Source organism: Molothrus aeneus, chromosome 5 (genome assembly GCF_037042795.1).
Source record: "Molothrus aeneus isolate 106 chromosome 5, BPBGC_Maene_1.0, whole genome shotgun sequence".
Classification (NCBI taxonomy): domain Eukaryota; kingdom Metazoa; phylum Chordata; class Aves; order Passeriformes; family Icteridae; genus Molothrus; species Molothrus aeneus.
The window spans coordinates 69,809,883-69,823,496 of NC_089650.1; the positions used below are offsets into that span (position 1 = coordinate 69,809,883).

Genomic DNA, 13,614 nt, shown 5'->3' on the forward strand with positions numbered 1-13,614 from the left:
TGCTCCCAGCCCTTGCCTGGCTCTGGAGCAGCCAAAATCCGGGATTTTGGGGGGTTGCCTGTGGGGGTGTTCTCCCTCATCCCAAAACCAGGATTCGCTTGTGGAGCTTGGATGTCCCTGCAGGCAGAGCATTCCCTGGATATTCCCAGGAACCTTTCCGTAGGTCCTGCACAAAGCCCAGTGCCACTTCCCTGTCCCCAGGAGCGTCCCCTGCGCCGGTCCAGCCGGTGACAGCTCCGGCCCCTCGGGAATTCCGCCAGCGTCATTTTCCACACCAGCCGCGACTTTTCCAGGTGCAGGAAGGAGGAGACCTTGGGAAACATTCCCAGGATTCCAGCCAGGCACCTGCGTGGTGCTCCAGGGGTTTTGGGGCACAAAGGGCGCCCCAGGCACGGCCCTTTCCCCCTTTTTTCCCCCTTTTTTCCCCTTTTCCCCCCCTTTTCCCCCCCTTCCCGGCTGGCAGCAGCTGCGGCGCTCGGAGAATTCCCAAGCCATGCATTTTTAATTCCCTAAGAACCAGCAGCCATTTCAGCGCCCGCCCCGAGCGCGGCTTTGGCGGCGGCGAGCGGCCCCAGAGGCTCCCTGGATGCTCCCATTCCCTGGATGCCCTTCCCGAATCTCCGGGCTGGAGGTGGGCGCTGGCCCCGAGGAGCAAGGAAAAGGGGCGACCCCTGAGGGAGGATGGGAGTGAGCCGGGAGAGGATCCCGCTGATCCAGGGTGGGAAAAGTGCACTGGTCTGGGGTGGGAAAAGTGTGGGAAGAACCCCATTGATCTATGGTGGGATCGGTGCTGGGGGATTCCCACTGATCTGGGGTGGGAAAAGTGGAGGAGAATCCCACTGATCCAGGCTGGGAAAAGTGCTGGAAGATCCTACTGATCCAGGCTGGGAAAAGTGGAGGATCCCACTGATCCTGAGTGGGATCAATGCTGGAATATCCCACTGATCCAGGCTGGGGAAAGTGGAGGATCCCACTGATTTGGGGTGGGAAAATTGTGGGAAGAACCCCATTGATCTATGGTGGGATCAGTGCTGGAGGATTCCCACTGGGAAAAGTGAAGGATTCCACTGATCCAGAGTGGGAAAAGTGGAGGATCCCACTGATTTGGGGTGGGAAAAGTGAAGGAGGATTCCCACTGATCCAGGATGGGAAAAGTGCAGGAAGAACCCCAGGGTGGGATTGATGCTGGAGAATCCTCATTTACTAAGTACTGGAAGAGCTTGATCCAGAGTAGGAATGGTGCTGGAGGATCCCACTGATTTGGGGTGGGAAAAGTGGAGGATCCCATTGATCCAGGGTGGGATTGGTGCTGGAGGATCCCACTGATCCAGGGTGGGAGAAGCATCCATGAGCCAGGTTCCTGCATCCCTCTCCCTGATCCCTGGGATGTTCCCTGGAGCTCTTGCTGGGACAGCCCAGGATAAGGACGGGATCCTGTGTTGGGCATTCTCAGGATAAGGACGGGTTTGTGAGCCAGGAATTCTCAGGATAAGGATGTGCTCCTGTGTCAGGAATTCTCAGGATAAGGATGGGTTTGTGTGTCAGGAATTCTCAGAGCTCGGAATTTTGACTTCCTTGTGACACCAGCGGTGCCCTTCCCTGTCCCTGCTGTTCCTTTCCTGGGAATTCTCCCATTCCCTCCCTCCTGCCACCCGCGGTGCCCACGGATGCATTCCCGGCGCTGCCATTCCCGGGAATGCTCTGACGTGTCCCCTCTGTCCCCGCAGGTGGATGAGGAGGGAGCGCTGTGAGCCCGGCCCGTGACTCTCCTGCCAGGTGAGCCTGGCCCTGTGATCCAGCCGGGAATTCGGGCTGGGAATGGCCCTGGGGTGGGGGATCCAGCTGGAAATGGCCCTGGGATGGGGAATCCATCTGGGAACGTGGGCTGGGAATGGCCCTGGGACAGGGGATCCAGCCAGGAATGGCCCTGGGGTGGGGAATCCAGCTGGGAATGGCCCTGGGGTGGGCGATCCAGTCAGAAATATGGGCTGGGAATGGCCCTGGGGGATCCAGCCAGGAATGCTGGCCGGGGATGGTCCTGGAGTGGGGGATGGCCCTGGGATGGGGGATCCAGCTGGGAATGGCCCTAAGGCCAGGGATCCAGCTGGGAATGCTGGCCAGGAATGGCCCTCCAGCCCCTGGGGTGGGGGATCCAGCCGGAACTCTGGGGGATCAGGGGTGGGAGATGGGGACGGGAATGGGAAAAACTGGGAAAGGGTGGCGGGCCTCGGAGCAGTCCCATTCCAGGAATGGGAATGGGGAAAGGCTGGGAAAAACTGGGAAAGGCTGGAAAAGGCTGGCAGGGCTCAGAGCAGTCCTGGCTCAGGTGTGGAGAGTTGAGGGCAGGAATGGGAATGGGAAAAGTTGGGAAAACTGGGAAAGGCTGGAAAGGCTCTGAGCAGTGCTGGCTGTGAGCAAGGCAGGAGCAGCTGTGGCTCTGGGATGTGCCATCAGCAGGAAAATCCCATGGGAATGTGGCTGGGCAGCCCCCCCGCAGGAAAATCCCATGGGAATGTGGCTGGGCAGGGCCCCCCAGGAAAATCCCATGGGAATGTGGCTGGGCAGGGCCCCCCAGGAAATCCCATGGGAATGTGGCTGGGCAGGCCCCCCCCCCCAGGAAAATCCCATGGGAATGTGGCTGGGCAGGGCCCCCCCCCCCCGGAAAATCCCATGGGAATGTGGCTGGGCAGGGCCCCCCAGAGCCGTGGGGCTTCTCACGGACCTTTTGGAAGCTCCGGCTGCCCCTGGCACCGGTGGCACTGGGATGGGGACAGGGAGGGGACAGATGTCCCATGGAGGTGACCAAGGAAAAGTGTCCGGATCCTCCTGATCCAAACCCTCCCTCCAGAGGGGGTTTTTCCTTAGGGATTTTCCCAATCTCTGTCCTGACCTCTTCCTGTGGCCCTTGGAGCTCCTCTGTTCCTGGAAAAGATCCTGATCCTGATCCCCATCCCGATCAACCCAGATCCAAATCCCAATCCCGATCCTGATCCCAACCTCAACCCCAATCCCAATCCTGATCTCAGTCCTGATCCCAATCCTAATCCCAGTCCCAAACAAGCCCCAGGACCTGCTGCTTTTCCCATCTGGAGCCATTCCTGGTGCTGGGAATCATCAGGATTTGGGATTCCAGCTCCTGTCCCTGGGCTGATCCCATCCCATCCCATCCCATCCCATCCCATCCCAGGGATGAGCTGGGAATTCCCACAGGGACACCTCAGGAGCTCTCCCGGCCCCTTCCCTGCCCGTGCCAGGCTTTGGGATGAAATCCTGGGAACTGGGGGTCAAACCGAAGAACAGGAATTCCAGAGGAGCCCAGGGGGCTTCTCCCGGCTCCAGCCTCATCCCAGAACCTCAGGAATGCACTTCCAGCGCTTTATTCCCGACCATTTCCAACCATTCCAAGCCACTCCAAACCATTCAAATCCCCGTTTTCCCACTCTGGGCGCTGCAGGCGCTTCCCTGCTGGCTGTGGGAGGGAACGCGGGAACGTGGGAACGCGGGAACGTGAGAATGCGGGAATGTGGGAGCTTTCCCAAGCTGTTCTCCCTCTGGAATGCGCGTCTGGAGTCTCCCGCTGGTGCCAGACTCGAGGGATGCCGTGGTGGGGTGACAGCGCCATTCCCTGATTCCCTGGATTTCTCTGTAATTCCTGGGATTTCTTCCTGCTTCCCAGAATTTCTCCTTGATTCCTGAGATTTTGCCCCAGTTCCCAGAATTTCTCAGGGATTCCCTGGATTTCTCCCCGCTTCCCAGAACTTCTCCCCCACTTCCTGGGATTTCCCCCTGATTCCCAGGATTTCTCTGTGATTTCCAGAATTCCTCCCCAGTTCCTGGGGTTTCTCCCCAACTCCTGCTATTTCTCCTTGATTCCTGGGGTTTTATCCCGATTCCCAGAATTTCTCTGTGATTCCCAGAATTTCTCCCTCATTTCCAGAATTTCTCTGTAATTCCTGGGATTTCTCTGTAATTCCCAGATTTCCCCCTGATTCCTGGGATTCCTCCCTGATTCCCACGATTTCTCCTCGATTTCTGGGATTTTGCCCCAATTCCCAGAATTTCTCCACGATTCCTAGAATTTATCCTCAATTCCCACCATTTCTCCGTGACTCCCAGAATTTCTCCCTAAATCCCGTAATTTCTCCCTGATTCCTGGGGTATCTCCCCAATTTCCAGAATGCCTCCCCGATTCCCATAATTTCTCCTTAATTCCCAGAATTTCTCTCTGATTCCTGGAATTTCTCCCCAGTTCCCAGAACTTCCCTCCGATTCCCGAATTTTCTCCAGATTCCTGTAATTTCTCCCCAATTCTTGTAATTTCTCTCTGATTCTCGGAATTTCTCCCCAATTCCCAGAATTTCTCCCCAATTCCCAGAATTTCTCCCTGAATCCTGTAATTCCTCCCCGATTCCCATAATTATTTCCCCCCCCCCCCAATTCCAGTAATTCCTCCCCGATTCCCGCAATTAATTTCCCCCTAATTCCCGCAATTTCTCCCCAATTCTCGCCATTTCTCCAATCTCCAGAATTTCCCCGCCATTCCCAGAATTCACTTCCCCCCATTCCCGGGATCCCGCTCCGTTTCCCGGCCTCTCCCGGGTCTGGCTCGGGATTAGCGGCGGCCCCGCCGAGCAGATGGAGCGGGGCTGATCCCATTAGCGGCGCTGCCGGGGGGGGGCCGGGATGTTTGTCCCGCCTGGATCCAGCTCCGGGTGGCTCCGAGCCCTCGGGCAGCGCGGAATTCCCGGGAACAGGTGAGCTCCAGCTCCCGGGATGGGCTCTGGTGGTGTTCCACCAACGCTTCCGCGGAATTCCCGGAGGTTCCCGGCGGTTTTGGGGTCAGCGTGGGGGTGGCAGAGGGGACAGGACGTGGCAGTGCCACCACCGAGCCGTCCCGGGTGGCACCAGCGGGATTTCCCGGGATGAGGGCGGGAATTGTGGGATTTGTTGGTCCCCTGGTGGCACTGGGGGCTCTGGGATTGTCCCTGCGCAGCTCCGGGCCTGCTCCTGTCCTGATCCATGGGAATGCTGGCGCTCCAGGCGGGAGCTGCTGCGGGACAGGGGGGGCTGTCCCCATCCAGGGATCTCTGGGGTCTCTGGGATCCTGGAATGCTCCAGCCCTGGCAGGGATTTCCTGTGTCCCGTACAAGCACAGCTCTGTCCCCTCTGTCCCCTCTGTCCCTGTCCCCCATGTCTGTCCATCTGTCCCTGTCCCCATTCCTGTCCCCTCTGTCCCTGTCTCTCTGTCACCTCTGTCCACGTCCGCCCTGTCGCTGTCCCCTCTGTCCCCCCTTTTGCTGTCTTGTCTGTCCCCATTCCTGTCCCCCCTGTCCCTCTGTCCCTGTCCCCATTCCTGTCCCCTCTGTCTGTATCCCCCCTGTCCCTGTCCCCTCTTTTGCTGTCCCCCCTGTCCCTCTGTCCCTGTTCCCATTCCTGTCCCTCTGTCCCTGTCCCCGTATCTCCTTTGTCCATGTCCCCCCTGTTGCTGCGCCCTCTGTCTCCTCTGGTGCTGTCCCATCTGTCCCCATTCCTGTCCCCTCTGTCCCCCTGTCCCTCTGTCCCTGTCCCATTCCTGTCCCTCTGTCTCTGTCCGTGTCCCCCTGTCCCCTTTGTCTCTGTCCCTCTGTCCCTGTCCCCATTCCTGTCCCCCCATCCCCCCTGTCCCCTCTGTCCGTGTCCCATTCCTGTCCCTCTGTCTCTGTCCGTGTCCGTCTGTCCCTCTGGCTGCGCAGGTCCCGCAGTGCCGCGCGTGGCGCTGCGGTTTACATGGTGACGGTGCCGGGAACGTTCCCATGGATACGGAGCGGGATGGGGGAGCCCCGAAACTGGGGGGACATTCCCGAAACCGGGGGGACATTCCCGATCCAGGGGGGACATTCCCGATCCATTCCCGATCCAGAGGGGCCGTTCCCAGGATGGGGAAGGTGATGGGGAGGCTCCAAAACTATGGCCTGTCCCCAATGCCTGCCCTGTCCCCAAATTCCTCTCTTGTCCCCAAATCTCTGTCCTGTCCCCAAATCTCTGTCCTGTCCCCAAACCTGTGACCTGTCCCCAAATCTCCCTCCTGTTCCCAAAATCTGTGTTGTGTCCCAAAATCCCTGTCCTGTCCCTAAATCTGTGTCCTATCCCCAATCCTCTGTCCGGTCCCCAAATCTCCCTCCTGTCCCCACACCTGTGGCCTGTCCCCACACCCCTGCCCTGTCCCCAAACCCCTCTCCAGGGCCTGGGACTGCCGGGAATTTTGGGATTTTGTGGCACCAAACTCTGGGATGATCCTGGAAGGACCAGGCAGGGATGGAGCAGCTCCAGCAGTAAAATCAGGAATGTCCATCCTGGAAATCAGGAGCTCCAGGAGAATTGGGAATGTTCATCCCAGAACAAAGGAGCTCCGGGCTGACCCAATTCTGGCTTCTAGAGCCTGAAGGATCTGTGGGAAACAGGGAGAGGGAAAAACCCCAAAGGATGGAGGGACAGCACCCAGGGAATGGCTCCCAGTGCCAGAGGGCAGCCAGGGATGGGATCTTGGCAATGAGGAATTCCTGGCTGGGCTGGGATTGCCAGAGCAGCTGGGGCTGCCCCTGCATCCCTGGCAGTGCCCCAGGCCAGGCTGGACACTGGGGCTGGAGCAGCCTGGGACAGTGGGAGGTGGCCCCAGGTGGTGGCACTGGGTGATTGGTAATGTCCCATCCCATTCTGTCATTCTCTGATCCTATTCCAGAAATCTGGAGAATCCCAAATAACTCCTCCTGGGATCCCTGAATTCCCCCCCATCCCGATATTTGGGGACACTGATGTCCCCCCTCGTCCCGCTGGTGTCCCCATGTCCCCAGGGGGGTGGCGCTCGCCCTTTAATGCCCGGTCCGGCCCCTCCGCGGTGTCCCAGTGCCCCTGGAAGAGCGGGAGAGGAAAAATCCATGGAATTACCCGGCAGGCGCTGGGGACACTGCGGGGACACTGCGGCCACCCGCGGGCGATCGATGCTCCCCGCGCTGTCCCCGTGTCCTGGCACGGGCGGGGACTCCAGGGGGACAATCCTGATCCTGTCCCTTCCCTTTCCCTGCTCCTTCCCCTGCTCCTGTCCCTGTCCCTTCTTGTCCTTTCTCCTGTCCCTGTCGCTTTCCCTGTCCCCTCTTTCTGTCCCCTGTCCCTGTCCCCGAGCTTGTCCCCGACCCCCCCGCGGTGACAAAGGACACGCGGGGCCGGCCCGGGCCGCTCCGTGTCCCCGTCACGTGGCTTGGGGACAGCAGCGGTGACCTGGCCGTGGCCGGATGAGCGCGGGGACAGCGCGGCGGGGCTGGCACCGCCCCAGGACCGGCCCCGGTGGCACTGCCAGCCCCGCGGGGGCGGCACGGCGGGGACGGAGCGGGACAGCCCCCGTGCCCCCGTGTCCCCGCGTGTGTCCCCCCCATTCCCGAGGGTTCCAGGGTCACTCAGGAGCGGCCCCGCAGGTGACGAACGGCGCCGATTGTCCCCGGGCCCAAGCGACATTCCTGAACCTTCCCGGGAGCGATTGGATCCCTGATCCTTCCAGGATCCCTGATCGTTCTGGGAGGGTCTGGATCCCTGATCCTTCCTGGGCAGGGATTGGATCCCTGATCCTTCCCGGGCAGGGATTGGATCCCTGATCCTTCCAGGAGAGAGATTGGATCCCTGATCCTTCCAGGAGAGAGATTGGATCCCTGATCCTTCTGAGAGGGATTGAATCCCTGATACTTACAGGAGGGATTGGGTCCCTGATCCTTCCTGGGCAGGGATTGGATCCCTGATCCTTCCAGGATCCCTGATCCAGGTGAGGCTTTGGCTCCCTGATCATTCCAGATTCCCAGATATTTCCAGGAAAGGGATTGTCTCCAGATCCTTCCAGGGCTGGGTTTGGCTCGCTTGATCCTTCCAGGAGAGGGTCTGGATCCCTGATCCTTCCAGGGCAGGGTTGGATCCCTGATCCTTCCAGGTGAGGGACTGGATCCCTGATCCAGGTGAGGGATTGGCTCCAGATCCCTCCCTGATCCTTCCCAGAGAGGGATTGGATCCCTGATCCTTCCAGGGCAGGGTTTGGCTCCCCTGAGAATTCCCGGTGAGGGTCTGGATTCCCAGACCTTCCAGGCCCCCTGATCCAGGTGAGGCTTTGGATCCATGATCTTTCCAAGTTTGGCTCCCTTGATCCTTCCAGGGCAGGGATTGGATCCCAGACCCTTCCAGGGCAGGGATTGGATCCCTGATCTTTCCAGGTTTTATTCCCCTGATCCTTCCAGGATCCCTGATCCAGGTGAGAGATTTTGTCACCCTGATCCTTCCACATTCCCTGATCCAGGTGAGGCTTTGGCTCCCTGATCTTTCCAGACTCCCAGATATTTCCAGGACAGGGATTGTCTCCAGATCCTTCCAGGGCAGGGATTGGATCCCAAATCTCTTCAGGAGAGGGATTGGATCCTGATCCTTCCGGGTTTCCTTCCCCTGATCCTTCCAGGGGAGGGTCTGGATTCCTGATCCTTCCAGGATCCCTGATCCAGGCCAGGTGGAGCTACAGGGTTGGATCCAGCTCTGCAGGCCAGGAATTGTTTGGGTTCCCTGGAAGGGCAGGAATTGTTCAGAATTCATGGAAAGAAGGGCAGGAATAGTTTGGGATCCCTGGAAGGGCAGGAATGGTTTGGGATCCCTGGAAGGGCAGGAATGGTTTGGGATCCATGGCCCCTCTCCCATGTGTCCGGGCAGTGACAATTCCAGGGCTGGAAAATCCCAGCTGGGATTTTCCCAGCTCTTCCTGGGCCCATTCCCAGTGATCCCAGCAGGATGCCAGGTCTCCCTTGGCCCTGTCATTCCTGGCTGTTTTTCCCAGGAAAAGCTCGGGAACGGCCTCACCTGGGCACACACCGAGCCAGGTGCTTCCCAAAAACCCTTTTCCCAAAGGATCCCGGATTTTCTGGATTGGGATGTGGGTGTGGGGAGGAGGCAGCAGATTCCCAGCCATCCCTGGGCTTGGGAAAACCGGGAGAGTTGGGAAAGAGAAGGAATTTGACCCTGATTCCAATCCTGGGGTAAAATTCCAATTCCCAGGTAAAAATTCCAGTTCCAGGGAAAAGCTCCAATCCCAGGGAAAAAAATCCATTTCCCTGGGAAAAGCTCCAATCCCAAAATTCCAATCCCAGGGAAAAAATTAAATCCCAGGGAATAACTCCAATCCCAGTGAAAAGCTCCAATCCAATCTGAACCCCCCCCCCAAAATCTCCCAAAAAATCCCCCCAAATCCCCCCCAAAATTCCCAAAAAATCCTTTCCAGGTCTCCCCATCCCACTGCCCTTACCCCAGGACTCTCCTGGCTGGATTCCCTCTGGAATTTCCCTCTGAATTTCTGTTCTCTCTGGAATTGCTGTTCCCTCTGGAATTGCCTCTCCCAGCATTGGAATTCGGGAAAGGCTCCAGATTTATAATCCTGAAATGATGGGAAGAAGGTGGGAAATCTGGGAATTCTGTTCCCGTGGGAAAAGGTGGGAAGGAGGCTCTGCTCCGACCCTCTTGGGAATGCTTGGAAATCCGGGGAATGTTCAGAAATCCAAGGAAAGCTCAGAAATCCAAGGAACTTTCAGAAGCCTGAGGAAAATGCCACCGCAGGGAAAAAAAAAATCTTGGAATATTTTTCTAGCTCCCTTGGAAGCTTTTCCAACCTTGTGTTTTTTCCCCCTGCTGTCAGAATGAGACTCTTTGGGCTGTGATTCCTAAAAGATTCCATGGATTCCTTGGGGGAAAAAAAAAAAAAAAAGTGGAATTGTTTGGATTTAGTGAGCAGAGAAATGGATTTAAGGAGGGAAAACGACTCTGCAAAACAGAATTCGGGGCATTATTCCGTTGTGGAATTTTTTCCAACCTTTCCCAGATGGGGCCTTAAAATTATTGGGAATTAATGAGGTATGGGAGAAAAAAAAAAAAAAAAAAAAAAGGGAAAAAATCCCAGGGATCGCCATCTGGAGCGCTCCATTTGTGGGATAACGAGGCAGAGAGAGGGGAAAAAATGGGAATAAATCAAACCCGGGATTTGGGAAAGGGGAGAGGAGAATTTGGGATTGGATTGGGGCATGGATCCAAAGGGATCCACAGGGATCCAAAGGGTTCTCCCGTCTGCCACAGATCAGGAGGATCCCGTGGTTTTCCCTGTTTATCCCAGTTTTTCTCCTTCCCAAGTGCATTTTCCCAGCTGGAATTTTGGGGTTTTCCTGCTCTTTTTCCTCCTCCCTCGGGGTGGGATCCCGAAATTCTTTTGTGGGGTCCCTTTAGGGGATAGATCCTGCTGGGAGAATTCCATGGAATTCCCGAGGAGATTCCATGTGAAAAGTGGGGCTGATCCCAGAAAACTCCTGGGAATGGGCCCAGCTGGGGGAATTTTTGGGATCCCTTCCCATATTTCTCCTGGTAAATTTCTTTTTTCTGGGAGTGTTTCCAGGGGGTCCCTATGGGAATGTCCGTGTCCATCCTGGGGGATCCTTTCCCAGGGGACGATCCCTGCTGGGAATGGGGGTTCCAGGGTCCCTTCCCAGATTTCTCCGTCCTTGGGAATGCCCTTCCTGGTGGAATATTCCCGGGAATCCCTGTGGGAATGTCCATGGGGAGAGTGGGAGTTCACTCCTGGACATTTCCTGAGGAATGGCCCTTCCTGGGGCTATTTCCAGAGGGTCCCTGAGGGAATGTCCGTGTCCATGCCCGGGGTTCCATCCCAGATTTCTCCTTGGGAATGGTCACTTTTTCAGGACAATCCCTGCCGGGGGGGGGGAGGTTTGTGAGATCCTGTGGGAATGTCCCTGGGCAGAGTGGGAATTCACTCCTGGGCTTTTCCTGAGGAACGGCTCTTCCTGGGGAGACATTCCAGAGGGGGAGTCCGTGTCCATCCCGGGGGTCCCTTCCCAGATTTCCCCATCCCTTGGGAACGCCGCTTTCTCCCCGCTGGCTCTGCCGGTTCCGGGGCTCCCTCGGGGGCTCGGGGATGCCGCTCCCGGGGCTGTCCCGCCGCTCCTCTCACCCCTCGCTTCCCCCCGCAGGGCCCCGGGCGGGCGCTGAGCGCGGCCCCGGCGCGGTGCGGAGCCGGAGCCGGAGCCGGTGCCGGTGCCGGTGCGGGAGCGGAGCGGGCGCGGGCCGCCCGCCGCGGCGCACGGAGCATGCCTCTGAGCCCCGCGGGCAGCAAGCATGAGAGCCCCGAGTCGCCGCCGCCGGAGCCGCCGCCGGAGCGCCAGCCCCGAGTCGCCGCCGTCAGCAGCAGCAGCGGGGAGCCGAGCCCCGGCCTGCGGGAGGAGCCGCGCCTGGAGCCGGCCCGGGGCCACGGCGGGCCCCGCTCGCCCAAGCTGGCGGCCCCGGCGCGCATGGAGGAGCCCGCGCCCGGCGCCATCGTGGTGCGCATCGGCATCCCCGACCTGCAGCAGACGGTGAGTGCGGAGGGAGGCACCGGGCACAGAGGGAGCAGGGAGGCAGCCCCGAGCGGCCACCGCCGAGCCGGGACCGCCCGAGCCGGGAGGGATGCGCACCGGGACCGCCCGAGCCGGGAGGGATGCGCACCGGGACCGCCCGAGCCGGGAGGGATGCGCACCGGGAGGGACGCGCACCGGGAGGGACGCGCACCGGGACCGCGCCGAGCCGGGATGCGCAGCGGGAGCCGCACCGGGACCGCCCGATCCGGGATGCGCAGCGGGAGCCGCACCGGGAGCGCCACCGCGAGCGGCCCGCGCCGGGATGCGCAGCCCAGAGCGGCCCCGATCCGCATCCAGAGCCGCCCTCACCCGCACTCACAGCGGGCCCGGTCCGCGCCGCGATCCGCACCCGGACCGGCCCCAAACCTCGCTCAGACCGGCCCCGTTCCGCACCCACATCGGTCCCGAGCCTCACTCAGACGGGTCCCGATCTGCGCCCCGGTCCGCAGCCGGTTCGGCGCCGCACCGGCACTGGCCGCGACCCGCATCCCACCCGCTCCCAGCCCCGCTCCCGCCCCGGCGGCACCGGCAAACTTCTCCCCGCCGCGGGCCCGGCAGGACGGGTCCCATTGCCCGGGTCCCCGGTGTCCCCAGCCCGGTGTCCCCAGCCCGGTGTCCCCCCGCTCCCGCGGTGCCCGGTGGCAGCGCTGCCATCCCGGGTGCTGCGGTGCGGCCGCGGCGCGGGGCCGCTCCCCGCCCCAGGGCTCCGCACCCACCGGGACCGGGCTGGGAACGGGACCGGGACTGGGACTGGGATTGGGACCGGCTCCAGGACTAGGACTGGGACTGGGACCGGGCTGGGAATGGGCAGCAGGGGCAGCTCCAGCACTGCTCTGGAACCGGGAGCAGCTCTGGGACTGGGATTGGGACTGGGACTGGGATTGGGATCGGCTCCAGGACTGGGACTGGGACCGGGGCCAGGCTGTGGAGCCACAGTACTGGTGTGTGACGGTCACTCGTGTCCAGGGGGCTCCGCTGGGCTGGACAGTGGTGGCGTGGTGGACACTGGAATGGCGTGGGGGTGATGGACACTGGAATGGGGGTGATGGACACTGGAACGGTTTGGGGGTGATGGACACTGGAATGGGGGTGATGGACACTGGAATGGTTTGGGGGTGATGGACACTGGAATGGGGGTGATGGACACTGGAATGGTTTGGGGGTGATGGACACTGGAATGGGGGTGATGGACACTGGAATGGTTTGGGGGTGATGGACACTGGAATGGTGTGGGGTGATGGACACTGGAATGGTGTGGGGTGATGGACACTGGAGTGGTGTGGGGTGAGGGACACTGGAATGGTTTGGGGTGATGGACACTGGAATGGTGTGGGGTGATGGACACTGGAATGGGGGTCATGTGCCAGTGCCATTGGTGGGATGTTCCAGAGTGACCCCAGGAATGACCCCAGAGGGACCCCGAAGCCCGGGAGTGACCCCGGGGTGACCCAGGAGGGCACAGCCCTGGTGAGGGCACAGGGATCCAGGAAACCAGAATTCCCTGGACTTGGGGGATTTGTAGGGAATGAGGAGCAGGAAAAGCTGAAGGGCCGCAAGGATGGGATAATTAACAGCCCTCATTAGGGGAGTGGGCAGCTGGAGGTGACAAGGGTGAGGTGACAAGGGTGAGGTGACAAACCTGGGGTGAGCAGAGGGCACCGAGGGCAGTCAGAGCCTCTTGGACAAGAAAAGTTCTCTTGTGGAGCCTGGCATGGGGTCCCCACGGGGGCTGCGGGGTGGTGGCACTGGGGACACCGAGCCTGTGGCCATGGCAATGGGGACTCATGGGCTGTGTCTGGTGGCACTGGGGACACTGAGCTGGCAGAAGCCAGGTGACACTGGGGACATTGAGTCTGTGGTCAATGGCACTGGGCACACAGGGCCTGGCAGTGCCTGGTGACACTGGGGACACCAAGCCTGTGGTCAGTGGCACTGGGGACACCGAGCTTGTGTCTGGTGGCACTGGGGACACAGAGCTGGCAGTGGCTGGTGACACTGGGGACATCGAGTCTGTGGTCAATGGCACTGGGCACACAGGGCCTGTCACTGGTGGCACTGGGGACACCGAGCCTGTGTCTGGTGGCACTGCGGACACTGAGCTGTCGGAGGCTGGTGGCACTGGGGACGCTGAGCTGTCGGAGGCTGGTGGCACCGGTGGCACTGG

General features: G+C 60.1%; 1 protein-coding gene across 1 annotated transcript in view; it reads left to right on the forward strand.

Annotated features, from left to right (window-relative positions):
• The first annotated feature begins 11,144 nt into the window (after positions 1-11,144).
• SHANK3 (SH3 and multiple ankyrin repeat domains 3) overlaps positions 11,145-13,614 on the forward strand; it is a 122,636-nt gene continuing 120,166 nt past the window's right edge. Inside the window, exon 1 of the mRNA XM_066551091.1 lies at positions 11,145-11,408. Coding sequence (XP_066407188.1) covers positions 11,145-11,408 — 264 coding nt within the window. The remainder of the gene's footprint in view (positions 11,409-13,614) is intronic.